A 17518-nucleotide genomic window follows, 5' to 3' on the forward strand; every position below is an offset into this window, starting at 1 on the left:
TGGCGGGAGTAATACGGAACAACGGAACACTTGACCGAAATCTTCTCGAAACTCAAATACAACTAATTTACGAATATTATGACAAATTCAATACTAGTATAGATGAAAGGCCTTTTATAAGTTACGTATATTACAATACGACCTTTTATTAAGTTAAAGTAGGACTCAAGGACGAAGGTAACAGTTTCTTTTAAAGTCAGGGTGAAATATATAAGTTTGAAAACGCCGTTGACTTTCCAGATAAGATCCTAATGTAACAGAAATCAATTATTTGTTTGATATGAAACATTTTTCATTGCGTTAAGAATAAATAACATGTTTCGTACTATACTCAACTGGACAGAATATGTATTAATTACAATATCCTTTATGAAATAAGAATGTTACTTATCAAATTAACTAATTTGTCTTTAATTGGAAATACAATTGCAAGGTAAGTTGATAGTGATGAAATGTCTATTAATAGTAGAAGACAAATGCGACAATCGCTAATTTTCACTGAATCAGAGCTTATTACAACAGTCTCTATATTAAGCTAGTTTGAATACTGAATTGCTTTGAAAATTGCATAAATTGTGCAATATAATTAAACATCTATTTATTTAATGAGTATTTTCTTTTTTCAGTCCAACTTTAAAACTCAACGCATAAAAGGATTTTATAACTTGGACTCCTGATCTCATCACTACTCTCTCGATTAACTAACTTCCTCGTAAATTGCTGGCTGGGCGTTGGCGAAGCCTATCACTCAAAGATCTAAACAATGTCATTTCTATTATTTATCTGAGTGTATTTCCACGTGATATTTCGACTAAAATTGATGTAGAGTTGAAATTTTATATGGCGCTTCATTTATATATAAGCAACGTTGACTTAGGTGATGGTGTGTTATTTCACGAGATTTGGCTGAGTGTTAACACGCTTGTACTTTTTAAGTGGTCTACTATTTCCTCAATAGATGTCATTGACTTTATGTCTACATTTAAGGTGCTTAGTGCCAAAGCCAATGAAATACACAAATTTAATCGAGTTCTCAGCCGTGTGTGTACCTTGATAACGAAATTAATATGGACTTACATACGAGCACAAAACTAACAAAATGGTATGCTTTTTCTATTCTATTTCCGTTTCTTTAAAGGAATGTTATTTTAAATCCGGGTTCACACTAATAATTTATAAAATTATGAAGAGACACATAATAATGTATGCCGTTCAATTTGGGGATATGCATTTCTTCTTATAAGATGACAACATTCAACCTTTTCAAAATAAATATTGATTGCAGCAGTTAACTTTTTATGCTTCATTCCATTTCAAAATGTCCATGAAAAATTAATTATGACTTGCTTCAACTAAAGCCTATTAAGAGTACGTGTAAGAAACTTTTGGCTATTTTTCATCGTATTCCGGGAGCAGATACATTAATATCGGAGAGTCAACTTTAAGACGACGCATAGTAGTGAAGAAAGGTTAAAACCGACTAACGTTCTGTAGCTTATTAATTGTTTGGACTATTATGTTTGCTTTCAACTTATTAATTTTCGAGGAGTTTTCTTTACAAATGCGCAAACAGATATAGGACACATAATTACGAGATCTCTGAAACAGCTTATATAATGTTATTACATATCATAGAAAATTTTAAGACCATTAAGCACAGTCTTATTAGTGATTATAATGGTCGTACATTTTAGCAGTGAATTTTCTAGTGAAATAAAAAAAAAAAATTTCTAATGTTATGTTTCTGGATGATACAAGTTCCTCAGAATGAGTGTCAAGAATCAATTTATTTTTAATTCGCTTTTAATACGTCTATATTTATGGCAGTTTGGAACACACTCCGTAAAGCTTATTCGCACAGTACCTGAACTGAAAACAGCGTTATCGTATACATTTGTATGCTTCTTGAAAAAGTTTTCTTATATCAACTCGCTTCTCGCCATGTTCCATTAAAGTTATAAAGAAATATTTGACTTTATATTTGAGATATAACCTCTCTAGGTTTAGCTTTTCGTTGCATAAATGGACCAGCAGCGTACATTTGTGCAAATTATGTTCACTTTTTAAAACGACACAAATTTATTTATTTATTTTACGACACTGTCAGAGCAGCGAAGTTTTGTCATTATTTTGTGTTATAACTAATTACTCAAATGAACAAATTTACCAAACAAATTTAAATGAATGAATTAAAAAAATTAATTTAATGTAATGTATCTTTGTATTGAAACGTTTCAGAGCTGATATCTAAAGCGATTCAAGGATAAATCCACGAAATCCGCAGGTTACCGCAGCTGGAACTACCTGTTTTTGTTTCCACATATTAATAGGCCTACTAATGAATATTTTTATTGTAGGATCACTTGGGGTAAGAAAGATAATGCATTTTTAAATCATATTACTACATATTATTATTATTATAAAATGAAAAAATTTTAAAACTTCAAATCAGGTGTAAAATAAATGTCATATCTTGACTATAATTGCAAGTAATAGGAAAGTCTAGCAACGTCGCTCTATCCAACACAAAGTACTGACTTTCTCAGTCGACGCGTAAAATGCGCCTGAACGTATGCCTGACTTTCCGAACCTGTACAAAACCTCATGCCTGAATCATTGCATGTGAAACACTTGAAATGTTTTGTTTGTACATCCTTAGAACATTTCAAATTTTAGGTAACTAAGAAAATGGTGGTTTTTGCCACTCAGACCACTGCGCGACTTCTGAAACAAAGACTTCTTTAGGGTTTGTGAACTTAATGGAAGTCTGAAACATTTCTTAAGAAAGACGATTTTAGTCATATTTTAAATCAAAATATGATGTGTAAATATTATACTTAAGTTGTAGGGTGACTTTGAACGAAGCGACGCCAATAACGTCCTTTTCTACATGTTATTTTACTTCACATCTGTTACTTTGGTCTTTGTGTAATGTAATTTTACATGGATCCAGAAATAAAGATTGTGATAAAAACAGTCTACTTAGAAGCTGGTATAGCTGAACTAAAAAAAATTAGTTATAGAGAACAGGCCAAGTGGCAGCATAATAGCAATATGGCGCTGTTGTGATTGAGAATGGTGGAATTGGAAGATGGTGGTCCATGTATCGTTTGGTATATAAACATAACCTTAAAGCGTTTGATGAGTAATATTATTTTTATTGTTTAAATGCTTGTTTAAGAACACATATTGTATGTTTTATGGGATTATTGAATCCTACTACTGTCTTATTTTAATGGTGAGCTATAAGTGTTTATTATTTTTATAGTTAAATAGCCATGCAGATAATCTAATTTTCATAGATAATAATAGCACCAATTTAATCCAGGTAAATCTAAGGCGAAAAGTTTCTGTTTTACTTCAATTAAGTTAGAGGATACATTAAGATACTATTTGGGTACGATAAGCGGACCCGGTTTTTTATATCGAAATTGGCAAACGATATTACTTAATCATAACCATCGATATAATCAATCGATACTGATTAATTATTTTTAACGATTAATTAAGTAATCTATATTAATAGCTGTAAACACTCTGAAATAATACTCTTAATGTTTCAATTTTATATAAGTAACATTTGATTATTAAAAATGACAATCAATTTCAGAAAACTACACGACATTGCTTTGAAAGATGATAAGACATGTTTTTCATGACTTCAACATGTTGGACTCGTGCAGAAAAATCCATTATGTGAAAATTGTTGGAAAGAAACAACTGTAACTGTGAGAGGAGCAAATATGGTCGTCTTCAGTTTTCCTAATGTTGGTTATAATAATTTGTTTGATCACTGAATATTAGATTCATATTTTAATTTAAAACATATGATTGTTATTGAGAACTATAGATACTTTATATCGATTAATAGTCTAGGATTTGAGATGCGAATATTAGGTATCGATGATTACATTCTTCGATATAAAAAACCGGGTCCGCTTATCGTACCCTACCCTACTATTTTAAAGACCCACTTCATATGTTTAGTTGATTTTTTTATATGGAAAGTGTTCAGTAATTGACTGATTGCAATATTAAAACCCTTTGGACGCCAGCGCCTGTGGCTGCTGCCCGATCTGTGGGTAGGGTAAGATAAGCAGACCCGGTTTTTTATTCGCATCAATGACGGTACAGTTTACTCTTCAGCTGGTTTATATTATCACAAACAAGTTCACATATTCAGGAACACCATTGCCAAATCTTTGAAGACAGGCAATAGGAATATGGTAGCTGTAGTTGTTCGAGTGGTGGCCAATCGTAAAGAGATTTGTGGATCTAGTTCTTGCAGGCATAAAGAAGGATATGCTCCGGAGAATATATTATTCTATTAATAAGTTTGTGCAGGAATACAATATCAAACTTTTCTGGATGCCTATGGAGGTAGCAGAAATTCCAGATCGAGTGCCGACACAGAGACTTTACAATAAACAGTACCTCTCCGGGTTCGCAAGAGTCAACAAAATTTATTTTGCACCCTTTATAGAAATTGTAAATGAGTTACATAGTGGGGGGACCATACTGGATATATTGGTCGAGGTGAGAACAAACTAAAGCTTTATATAGCAATAACAAAGTTTTCTTACCAAAAGTTCCTTTAGAAAAGCAAAAAGTAAATCCTAGCATCTGGCTGGCTCTCACAGTAACAATAATATGTGCATCAGATGACAATATAGCCGACAAATAGACTCCAACATCCCTCACCCATTAACATCCCCCCGTTTAATGTCATCAATTAAATTGTAATTGAATATAATTGGGTTCTTCAGTCGTCAGAAAGTGATAGCTAAACACTTATTTAAATTGAGTACCATGCCATTATTAGCACACCACGCAGTTATCAAGTTCATGTCACATTAGAGGACTACAGAGTCTTCATCATTAGACATTTCAGTAAACAGCTTGAAGTTGTCAGCAAAAACCAGGGATTTAGATATTTGATCTTTCCAAAATCCACTTGTAAAAAAGATTTTGGAAAGATCAATTATCAGAATCCGTTTTTTGCTGACGACTTCAAGCTAATTATGACGTTGGTAATTGGTGTATGGTGTCACATTAGTGTTTTATCACTAGGTATAGGTGTAAAACGTATTGATAAAATGGCTGATTTATATTTAATCGAATACAGATATTATACATACTTACTCACTGCCATTATTTTTAAGTGGTTAAAAATGTGTTCTGTGATGAATAACTCAATGAACAATTTATACAACTATCTAGGCCTGGGTAATGTAATACAACTGTTAGGCCTACATCCCTTCAAAATCCAGAAGAGCCAAATTGTAGCTAATGTCATGAATGTAGAAATATATTGAGTTGTAAGGTTCTTTGAGTAAATTTGTTGTATTTATTAGAAAAATACAAAATTTGCTCAGTTTGTTTTTACCTTTTCATTGAAAGTTGTATTATTTAATTTAAATACAAACATATAAGTTAAGTAAATCTTGTCAACATCAAATGTTAGCAGCAAAATTCACACACTTGTTTGACACTATAATGAATACTGCAGACACGGGTGCTCAAAGTAACAGGTGGTGTAAACAATATACATTGATATCTGAATTGTAATTGACAATTAATTATTCAAAAATAACTAAACATGAAGAACTCATAAGCTTTTGATTGATATAACATATAATCATTAGTTGGTATTACCACTAGGTATAACGATTCTACCATTTTTTCAGAGTTATACTGGAATTATTTTAATGAATCAAGATATCAAGGAGCAACATGGAAAATAAGCAACGATAACACTAACAACAACAACCATACTGAGACAAATTACTTCCATATAACCAGAGGCATTCCATAACACAGCGTAGTAATTTTCCTAACCTTTAGAAATTTTAATGCAATTTGGCATAGACTTTGGTCTTTATATAGACTTAAAAAAATACCAAATTTTGTCTAATTATTTAAAATTCATTTTTTATATGCAGCAGGATAATTTACAAAAATGCCCTTACATACAATTTTAAAATTAAGCCGTGCCACTTGTAATTAAAATACAAAGCTGGAAGATATGTCATTTTAAAACCGCAAGTTGCAATTTCCATCGATGGCGTTCAGTAAAAGGTAGAGTTGTCACAAAGTGCCACAGTGGATCCACATTGAGTTATGTATGGTAGGAGTGACACATATTATATACATGGATAATATGGTGTCATGGCTTTTTTAAATTTAAAGTTTACACTTTTAAAATTACAATTCTCAATGCCTTAACCATTGGCTAAATTAAGGAATATGAAGTGGTAGCAAGGTGGATGATAGATCATCTGTTAGGCCTTAAAGAATTGATACATTTGTTAGTTTTAATTAACCTGGATCTTACGTTCGGTACAGAATAATCTGACACGATGATGAAGATGGAGGTGGACGCTGGACCAAGTACAAGCAGTGTCAAGTCGACGCAGCCTGCAGACTTGTACAGTGACCTGCACAGATTCATCGCGGGAGCCTCGGGCCGTATTGACATCGACCCTCCTGTGTTGGCTCATTTGGCTCTTTCCCTGCTCAAGAACTTGTTGGCAGCCAGAGATGCAGTTCTTGAGTACTTCTGTTCTCTATTCGATGCTGCAGTTGCCCATTACGTGAAACAAATCGAGGTATCTACAAATTATTATTGAAAACTTTACAATTTACCTACTTTTAAATTTACATATCATGTGTATTAATTTGTAATAGAATCACATTATTTGAATTTACATTCTGAATAACAATATTGTCTTTAAAACCGTGATAACTTGCGTAGTGAAGTGAAACCTTACCCAAATGCATTTTTTTATTTATTTCTTTAAATAATTTAATTAAAATTTTATGTTGCCTTGTAATCCCATATAGGATTGGGTGGAAGTGGATGTGTGTATCGAGGCACTGTACTGATAACAGGAGAGGTGTAGTCAGGGGGGGGAAGTACTCCCCTTACTGTGCCATTTTTTTTTTACCACGTGAGTGACCTTTCTCTCTAGAAAGGCAACTAGAGAACATCTGCAAGATGCTTTTGAAGAACTAGATTATAAATAAACTCAAACCTTTAATGAGTCATTATCTTAGATTAGATTAAGGAGTTAGAAAAAACAATAGTACATCTAAGAAGAGAAATTAAGCAAAAGGAAGTAACGGCAGATCTAAGAAACTGAAGAAATAGACCTTTTAAAGTGTCAAACACTATTCACTCTCCAAAAAATCAGTTATACTCTTTTCTAGATACCACACTGCTAATTTTTGAGATAATTAAACTAAAAAAAAAAAAACTATTTTAGAGCAAGAAGTAAACAGATTGGGAATGGAAGTGACTCAAAGTAAACAAGAAGTAACTTTGGGAGCAAACAAACAAACTGACTGCAGCATACTATCGCCTAGTAGTGGTGAAGGATACAACCAGCACCTGAGACAGCGACTTTGCACAAAAAAACATCCACTCCTTTGATGACTTTTTTTGTTCTTGATTCATACTTGGCTTGCTACCAACAATGTTACACAATGTGAAACTTTTGTATATGTTAATTTTTACACAAAACTGTTCTTTAAGAAGATGTTAATAAAGAATATTGATATTGCATATTAATATGAGTTCAGCCATCTTTAAACTTTCTCCACCATTCACGTACAACATCATCACTCATAGTGTAATCTCCGTTAATACGGCACATTCTCCAGTGGATTTCTGCTGCACTATTCTCTTATGCTTGCAGGAAACGAATAACACTCCCCAATTCACATAAGGTGGCAGAAGAATGAATAAAGGTAACGATGTTTATGTAACTGCTGCTGAGCGCAAACCAGCTACTTGAACTCGGTAGTGAGAAATGTTGTTGCGGGAAAAGTGCGCGATTGACCACTGCCCACATCGTGTTTGGCGTGAGGCCCACGTGTAAGCATAATGACGTGAGAGGTTGAAAAAAAAATATGGCCCTTGTATATAATCTCTTTGTCCTCTAAGGGTTAATTAAACAAGGATTACTATTGTGTTGACATTAGGAAAACAATAAAAAAACAAATCATTGCAGAGACGTATTTTGAAATAAACAAAATAATTTTGGCAATTAGTATGAAAGTTGCATTGTAAGGTCACTATTGTTGTTTCTATTAATTGACATTCCATTTTACCCAACTATTGACCTCCATTTCTCAAAAATGTGCAGAAGGATGTCAGCAGCAAGAGTTTAACACAAGAAGAAGCGACAATTTCCGAGATCCACAATGTTCTCTGCAACTATGTCAGCTGCAACACCGAATCTTGGGCTCCTATCATCTCCACCTGGTCTCTGGAACTGCTTGGTAACGTATATGTTATTCCCTCGTAATACTTGTAAAAAAGTAGTTAGTAGTTAAAAAGTATACATAAATAAAGATGGCTAAAGATATTTATGAAACATTTTTTAGAATATGAGTATGTCGGTACCATCAGAATATCACTTATCACGGCGTATGGAAATATCTGTATTGTCTTATGTTAGTTTATTGTGCTGCTTACATAACGATTTAAGGGTTAAAATTACCTGTTTCGGAAGGTTTCAGTAAGTATATCTACAGTTACAATGGTTGTAATCACATATCTTAAACATTATTTTTTCATATATTTTCAAAAGAAATCAATCGGTTTCCTTCAAGGGCACTTATTCTAATTATTTTACAATTGTACATTGTGTGCTCAATGGATCTGTTTTGAGTCCATTGTTATTTCTTATTTATGTTCACGACTTACCTTATAATGATGCAGGTTTATCCATATTTTTGTGCTTGTGATTTAGCTATAAATGTTTTGGGTGAAACTGAAAATGAAGAAAACTACTGAGATATAAGAAGACTGAAGCTGAAAAAGCATGGTGCTTAGTAAATAAATTAAAAATCAGTGACACAAAAACTGAAGGTAATAATTTCTCTTTCAAACATGTGCGGCATTTCCAGGGTCTTATTCTTGGGGTTGGACTAAATAGGATTCTTATCTGGACTAAATTGAAGAACCATGTTGATAAAATCTCAAACAAAATATCTAAAGATGTTTTTATGCTTAGGATATATGGCAGCACAGGATGTTTTTGAAACATGTATTGTGCTCATTAATTCATGTATTTTACTGGTATTTTCTCTGGACTTACCACTTGGCTTTATCTTGGATTTTATTTTACAAAAAAAATGCCATAACAATACTCACTGTAAACCAATTTTCATTAATTTACAGATTTTAACAGTATTCATGCTTCAGCATGAGCATAACAGTCATACTTAATCTCACTATTATTTGATATAAAAGAAATAATATTTGTAATTTTAGCTTGTACTGTAAAACAGTTAAGAGCTTCTATGCATAAGTGCTAAGCAAAGTAACTTTCTTCCTAATGAAATAAAATGTCATGGTAGAGAATAAACTTAATCAACATTGTGTATATCAATATTGTAGATTATTATGACATTAATTTATGTACTTAACAGATTAACTGTAGCAGACGCCTTACAGTACAGTAGCACAGTTAAAGTAGTTTATTTCACCATGGAGCCGCAGTGAATATATTAATACAGTCAAATAATTTTACATGTATTTTTGTTGTTAGTGCTGTTGTATTATCTTTTATCACTGTTAGATTTTATTATTTCATTGCTATTCAGCTATTTTTGTTAGACCAATTAAATTGTTTAAAAATATTTGGGGTGGTTTCCTGTTAGTTTTTTTTTAGCTGTTTTAAACTTGCCTCTTAGGTTAGTTTTTTTGGGAAACTGACAGTATACCGTAAATATTAATTTTGTATTGTAATAATTTTAGTTTTAGGATTTATATAATGACATTCACCTGTACATGTACTCTGTTTTTGGTAATAAGAACATTAATTGAGTAATGACCTTGATATAGTTATTTTGTACTTTAGAACTCGTTTAATATTGTGATTATTGTTGTGTTACCAGGCGTGTTGTCCAGCAAGTATGCCAGTAGGGTGGCCACCAGTAGCTTAAACGAGACACTGCACCTGTGGATGTCGTGTCGTGCCACGCGCACCTTGATAGACCTCAATACGCAGTGTCTCACCTGTCTCATGCACTCCAACACGGACGCATGCATCAACGCTCTTCTGGGTAAGTCTGGCCCCTGTTAGATCTTCACGCTTCTTTTCCTTGTGTCTGTAGAAAATTCACAAGCCATCCTGATTAATTTCGACGAAGTTGGCAAAATAGCGTACCATTCTAGTTCGCAACCATTCTTTTGAAACTAGGGAAGAAAAGTGAACTATGTTTCATATTAAAATAAGATCAACCAAATGCAAATACTTTTTAAGATTTAAGCTCTTTTTATTTCACCTTTGAATTCTGTTATTGAACTTTTGTCTACCTCTAATATCCAGAGCATATTCTCCTGTTGGAATATTGTGAAATTGTGATTCAGAGTAGCCTATGGTAACTTTGTTCACTTCTTGTTTCCTCAATTGCAATAAAGTCTGAGGAAATTGTTGATCAACATTCATATTTTCACCTGTGAATTGCGGTAAAAGTATTTTGATTTTTTTTTGTTAGCCTACATGAAACCATTCAAACTTTTCTATAAGAATTTATGATGAGACCAATTAGAATAGTATTCTGTTACATGATAGACACTATCTCGAGGGATGTTTTTCTTTCATCGTCAGAGGCATTAGTAGATAAGATAAACACCCGATTCCCCCATTCATGTAAAACATGGTAAATTATACTTCTGCAGAATATGAAACCTTGTGTGTACCAATTACAGTGTGATCGTTTCATATTTAAGACTTTGCAAGGTTTGATTTGGCATTATCTTTACATTAAACCTCTTTTTTAATCACTATAACGTACTATAGTTATTTTGTGACAAGGTATACAATGTTATGGGAGGTTGTCAAACTCTCATTACAAGCTGTTGAGTTAAATATTTTGTTATTTTGTCTTCTATTTATGTATATAAGTCAGTATTAACCATAGAGTAAAAAATAAAGTGAAATGTCAATGTTAAAAGTCATTGCAAAAATTTGATTACAACCCACTGTGTTGTAGTACCCGTTCATTGGGAACTGGAGGCTATAGTTTCCAGTATTTTACACTTGGTACCAATTTCAAAATTTAACACTATGGTATTAAAAAAAATAGTGTGATACAAAAAATTAAATATTTGTCGACTGTGATTTATAAACATTTCACTCTTAATTGTTTAATTATTTTAGATTGCAATGCATCATTAAAATAAATATTAATTTCTATACAACATAAGAGATGTTAATAAGTTAAAAGAACTAAAAATAAAAACTGGATCTAAGTATCATAAATACAGTTATCAATGAATTGAATTAATCATGGATAAATATGGGCAATGTGGATAGATCATGCTCGCCATTGTAACTCAACAATAAGAAATATAAAGAATGTAAACAGTGAATAACCACATGAAATTTATTTTGACAGGTGATATTTTGATATTAAACTCTCAGCCAGTCAGAAACAAGGTACCATGACTAGCGCTCTCTTTAGTGTGGTACCCAACTAGCACTAATAACACTGAAGAAATTGTGAATCATGACCCCAGTTGTGTGAGTTAGTTATAACGGGACCTGGTGTAAACTATCAAGAAACATGTTTGAAATTTCAAAACTATATCCATTACACATGATTATAGCATGAGGAATACTTGTATAAAATATATATTCATATGTGTAGATATAAATTAAATGGTAAATTAGCAGAAAAAAGTTTACATTTTGAACCATACAACTTTTAAGTATGGTATAAAAAAATGTTACACAGACTTACATTTTACGATGTAAAAAAGTTAGTTAACTTCTATAAGAGGCATCGGAAATTGTATTAATGTGACTTCTACACTTTTGTTGTGTTCCCAAATTGTTGTAGGAATCACAGTTCTGTAATTTTACCAATATTTGTACATAAACTGATTTAAATTTTACTTCATTATTTTGTGAGTTTATTACTATCTAGAAATGAATAATTTGGCTAAGGAGTTACATTTAGGATCAAAACTAACTCAATAGTTAATTTTGGAGGAACTGGAATCATAAATATGTTGTAGGTGTTCTGCATCATATCGCACCTAAACATATAATCTTGGGATATTTTGGCATTGTCCCTTATGAGTCAATACATGAAATAGTGGAGTTATTTTATTGATCTGACATTTTTTTAAAGAGCCTATTATTTTTAATACGTAAATGGTGATTATAATTTTTAGTGTTGGACAGTACAATGGTTAAGTATTATATATTTTTTTAGAATAAAATAAGGTACCAGGTAAAAACAAAGAGATAAACAAAGTGATATGAAATGTTCCAGACACGAGTGTGCTGCACAGTCCACACTTTGACTGGGTGGTGGCCCACGTCGGTAGTGCCTTTCCTCACACTGTCATCAACAGAGTGTTGTCCTGCGGACTCAAAGATTTCTGCCAGAACCAGCAGGGCACCAAGGTAACCTATCTGTTCTGTCCACACTTCTTGTGGAGTAAAATCTGTTATGGATTAATCCGTACTATGCACTATCAAACACAATTGAAGCACTTATATATATACAGTATATCAGATTATTTTGAATTGTTACAGTAGGTTTTTAGTCATGTCTGATACTATTTGATACTGACAGATGATAGACTAGAAATAAAAATGAATTGGGTATATGAATAATATTAAACCCTTGACTGTCATGCCCGTCTTAACACATGGCAAACAGCTGCATCGCTACACTATACCTGGCAGATGTAAGATGATACACATTGGCCACTAGTAGTGTTGATTTGAATTACTGCAAACCCACAGAGGTGCTGTTTAATTGCTTTTGCACTTTGATGGTCAACTAGGGAACTTTACGAAAGTATGTACCGTTATTATAGTACATATAATTAATAAAGTCTGAAGCTAGTTTTCAATAAATCAGAACAACTTTTCGGAAATACTTAATTTATTCTGAATTTAAACTTCACTCACTCAAAATTTAACAAAGTTTACAAAATCTTGATTTGCTTTTCTTCAAAAATTTCTCTCGATCGGGGCAAATCTAATTTAGAGTCTGATCAAAATTAAAAATGAAACTAAAAGGTATACTTCTCTAAAATGGTTTAAATTAACAAAATAAAATAAAAAGTTCTCTTCTCAAAATATTCAAAGTCAAAATTACACAATGCTTGATGTAAACTTTAAGATCAAAATCTAATTTATAATCCTTCAAAATTGAATTAATTATCAGACTCTGTTATATGGCAAACTTTAGAAATTTAAACACAACAGTATAAAATAAAAGATGTTAAACTAAACGCTGGTACGGGACTTACTACTTTGAAGACTATGGAGGCTGAAAAAGAAACTATTACGCACTTAAGGAAAGAAAAGAAATTTAAAAACTTGACTTAAATCACACCGGGTAAAAATTTACTCTATATCCCAAAAGTATAGGATTAGAGGTACTATCGCTTCTAAACTGCACATCTGGACGTTCTGCTCTCCACTCGAAGACTGCTCCCCTCTCCTCAAACCAACCGGCTCGGGAACGTATCACCATGTAGATCTCTAACAGCTGTTTTATTTCTCTAACCAACAAAACAATGTCCACGCACCGCGTCTAGTTAACAAAGAGCCTACTTCCTACCGCGATTCAGCAGAATGATTATAACTACGGTACAAGTATATGGTGAAGTTTTACCTGGACATTAGAAACAATATTATTATTTTGAACTTGTCACTGTAAATTTGTTCTGTTCTATTTTGATTGTGGTTTAGTCGGTATGGCAGGAATTATTTTTAATAACAATAAGGATGTTTTATCAATTTTAGATTTGTCCAGGATGCATTGTTGCATCAAATTCTCTAACAGGGTAGAGATGGTTAAAACATGTTACAAATTTATTTTTGTGTTATCAGGTTTTTTTATACAGGGTGGCTTTTATAAATGGGCCACCATTTTAATTTTGGAAGATATTAATCTAAAAGCAAATTTTAAATGGGTATCTTGTATTATTATTATTATTTCCATTAAATTGGAACCCTTATTATTATTTTCAATAGAAAAAGTCACTTTAAGACACTTTTACTCTGCACATTTTTGATTTTTCTCTTGGTAACTAAGGTATGACAACTGAAAGAGTTAAGATTCCTCAGGGTGTTACATAAGAAAAACCAAAGTGGACCACCATATTGGAAAAGTGTCATGTACATATTTTTAAATGTCTATAAAAGCAAGTTCCTCGTTTAAAGTTTGCTGTGAGGTTTGAGTTTTCCAAGATCATAATGGTGGCTTATTTAAAAACCCACCCTGTAATATAGTGTTAATATTTATTATTTTGTGATTATTCAGTAATTTGTTATTGGTGCTTATAGATTATGCCATAGCTATTAAAGTAGAAATTACAGTGGTTAATGAATTGTTTTGGAGTTTTTAAACAGTTTAGAAAAAGTTTGTCGTTGTTGTTTGTAATGCTGTACTGTCTTACAGGCTCCCAAAATCAACTCTGTGGTTGGTATCCTTGGGCATTTGGCCGGCAGTCATCTTGCAGATATCCGTAAAGCCTTGTTAGAACTTTTTCAGGTTGGTTTCTTACTTTGATATTTATAAATGAATAAGTAAAAGTTAGCTGTAGTAAAATGATTTTTACTGCATAAAAATGATATTAACCTCAAACACTTATACACTTGTATTTTTGGTGATAAAATCATGTCTAATATGAAAAATATTATTAATACATATCCAAATGATTTTTAGTGTTTCTTTTATTGTATAATATTTTAATATTTAAGCGCTGAAGTACAAAATCATTTGTATTCTTTTCTCCAAAGATTGATATTTTTTCCGACAAACTAATACAATTATTGAAAAAAACTTTTAACATAAGACATTTTCCATAACTTTCCACCTAAAAACAAGCTTGTAAAGTGATACAAAATTACAAAACAGTGTTATTTATTTGAAATTACTTTTAACATAAGCAATTAACAATTTATATTGAGCAATTATATTAAACACAAATGAATGTGTGCGTAATACATTATATATATTTTTATATTTATTGAAATAAATTTTGGGTATCTGGAGAGGAAAGTAAGACGTTATTAATTTTCATAATATTGTTAGTTTTGTGTAGCTCAGGAGAGAATTGTGTAATAGATTTTGGCAGTGTTTTATAGTTGAAGCTATTTGATTGATTTTTTTAGATTATTGTATTTATCAAAATATTATCCAGGTTATTTAAACGTTTAAAATTGTTACTTAGTTTTTTAATGTCATTCAAGAAGTCTATATCATAGCTGTATAGTTTCTTGTATTGTATATAAACGAAGGCAGACAATATGACTTGTAGTTTTATACAATATGTCTGTTTCCCTGAACGTTTACAAATTTCTTTTAAAATACCGTAGAGTTGTTTTTGCCCAAAGGTTAAACAAAGTAAAAATGAGAGTTTAGTCTTTGTATACTTATGGTATTACATTTGTTTATTTGGTTTGATAATGGAACAGAGTATCGGAAATTTTCAACCGGAAAACCCAGGAATAAAAAAAAAAAAACAGCTTTGAGTGGCCATTCTGTAAAAGTAAAATGTTGTATTACAAGATTCAATACAGGAGAGCTTTGGTTATCACGTTAAAGTTACAATTTTTACTGAATTTCAGTGGAGCATGGACAACTCTCCAACAAATGACAAAATGGTGGTGTTACAACGAGTAGCGACTGTGCCATACCTGCTTCAGTTGGCTAACCTGTCTACAACCCTACTAGAGGCCCTATCAACTGATGTGGTTCATTCCTGTAAGTGTACTGTCTATCTGTTAACACGCTTATTCGGATTTCATGAACATTATATCGGGTGTGTAACGAGTATCTGGTTATTCTGATATAAACCGATGATAACACAGTCCGATTAGATTTAACATCAGATGTACCACTGAAATTTGCAAAGTTAGGTTCATATTTTTGATCTGAATCTGTGCCATTCACAGGCTCATCGGAACTGCTTTCAATGTTACATTCGGTCTGACTCAAATAATTAGTTTCCGTAAGGTTTTGTATTGTATTTTCAGTGCTGACCTATTAATGTTCAAAACATTGCTAAATTATAATAGAACACATTGCACAACACAGCGTTAACATGATTTGATCAACAATTGGTGATAGACTATCGTATTTGAGTCACAGGACTATTGTGAAATAGTGGTACCAAGATATAAATATTAAATATGTTAGTTTGATCTTTTGGGATGATAAACCACCAGACTAGAATAGAATATTGTTTTTTTTTTAGAATAGAAAAATTATTTATTTCCAAAAACATATACACCTATATACAGTTGATAAATTGTAAGTTACCCTTTTACTATACTTACTAAGCGGCGATAAAATAAAACAGTTTAATTTTAAGTCTACAATGGAAGTCTACAATATAGTCTACAATGAAAATTAGCCTACATGGGCAAGCAGCCTGTGCGTAGGCTAGAGTGGTACTAAAAAGTTTAATGTTATCTAGATGTTGAAAAAAGTGTTACTGTTACGTGTCTGTGTGTTTTAAGGCATAAAATGTAGAAATATTTAGTTGTGTGATGAAGGAGATAAGAGATAATACTGTCGTATTAGACAAAACAACTAGGCCTTACTATTTAAACAATACTATTTAATTTTTGGTAATTAAAAAATATAGCGATATTACGAAATGTCCTCATAAGAGGACGTCGGCGGTTCTCGTGCAAATGAGGACATCAGTGATCAAAGGTTTAAGTAACACTCACTGTTTTAAGAAGAAAAAGTGTACTTTTATTTTACAGTTTATTGTGATTTAATTTAATTTTTCATTACTTTTTCAAAATACATAAAATATCAATGAATAGTATTGCAATTTTTATGTCAAGTTTACTTCCTTATGGATACAATCAATCAATCAGTAGGCTTTATTCGTGAACATCAAGTACAGAATAAGGGTCAACAATCGATAAAACAAATAAAAAAATTAAATCTAAATAATACATAAGGTCATGTCTCTCCTTGGGATGTTCTACAGCATGTCACAAATTCTTCCAGGCTGTAGATTGATTCTCTCAGCAACCAGGTCTTCAGGCTTCATTTTAGAATTTCAGGATTGTCTTCTTTCAGCTTAGGTGGGAGTAGATTATAGAGTTTTGCTCCTGCATGTGATGGTTTTTTGGAAAATAGAGATGTCCTGTGTATTGCCAGGCTGAAGTCTTGAGCATGTCTTGTTCGCAGGCCATGAAGATCACCATTTCTAGTAAGTCCTTGTTTGGAGGCATGTACAATGACTTCAATTATATAAATAGCCACAACTGTCAATATTCTTAGTGTTTTAAATACCTCTCTACAACTATCTTGATGTTGGAGGGAAGCCATGATTCTTACTGCTGCTCGCTTTTGAATGAGTAGGATCCGCTGAAGGTTCTTTGAGGAAGAGCTGCCCCATAGAATCACTCCATATCTAACATGAGACTCAAAGAGCGAGTGATAGACTGTCTTTGTAGTCAATTCTGTACTCACTGCCGTGGTTCTTCTCAGTACATACAAAGCGGTGTTG

The 17518-nt window shown here is 32.2% G+C and overlaps 1 protein-coding gene across 1 annotated transcript in view; it reads left to right on the forward strand.

Moving 5' to 3' along the window:
* The first annotated feature begins 3041 nt into the window (after positions 1 to 3041).
* The window catches only part of LOC124364372 (integrator complex subunit 5-like), a 35104-nt gene continuing 20627 nt past the window's right edge, over positions 3042 to 17518 (forward strand). The window contains exons 1-7 of the mRNA XM_046819775.1: positions 3042 to 3238; positions 6346 to 6608; positions 8148 to 8283; positions 9907 to 10074; positions 12295 to 12428; positions 14443 to 14535; positions 15615 to 15750. Coding sequence (XP_046675731.1) covers positions 6360 to 6608; positions 8148 to 8283; positions 9907 to 10074; positions 12295 to 12428; positions 14443 to 14535; positions 15615 to 15750 — 916 coding nt within the window. The 5' untranslated portion in view covers positions 3042 to 3238; positions 6346 to 6359. The remainder of the gene's footprint in view (positions 3239 to 6345; positions 6609 to 8147; positions 8284 to 9906; positions 10075 to 12294; positions 12429 to 14442; positions 14536 to 15614; positions 15751 to 17518) is intronic.

This window comes from Homalodisca vitripennis, chromosome 6 (genome assembly GCF_021130785.1).
Source record: "Homalodisca vitripennis isolate AUS2020 chromosome 6, UT_GWSS_2.1, whole genome shotgun sequence".
NCBI classification, from domain to species: Eukaryota; Metazoa; Arthropoda; class Insecta; order Hemiptera; family Cicadellidae; genus Homalodisca; species Homalodisca vitripennis.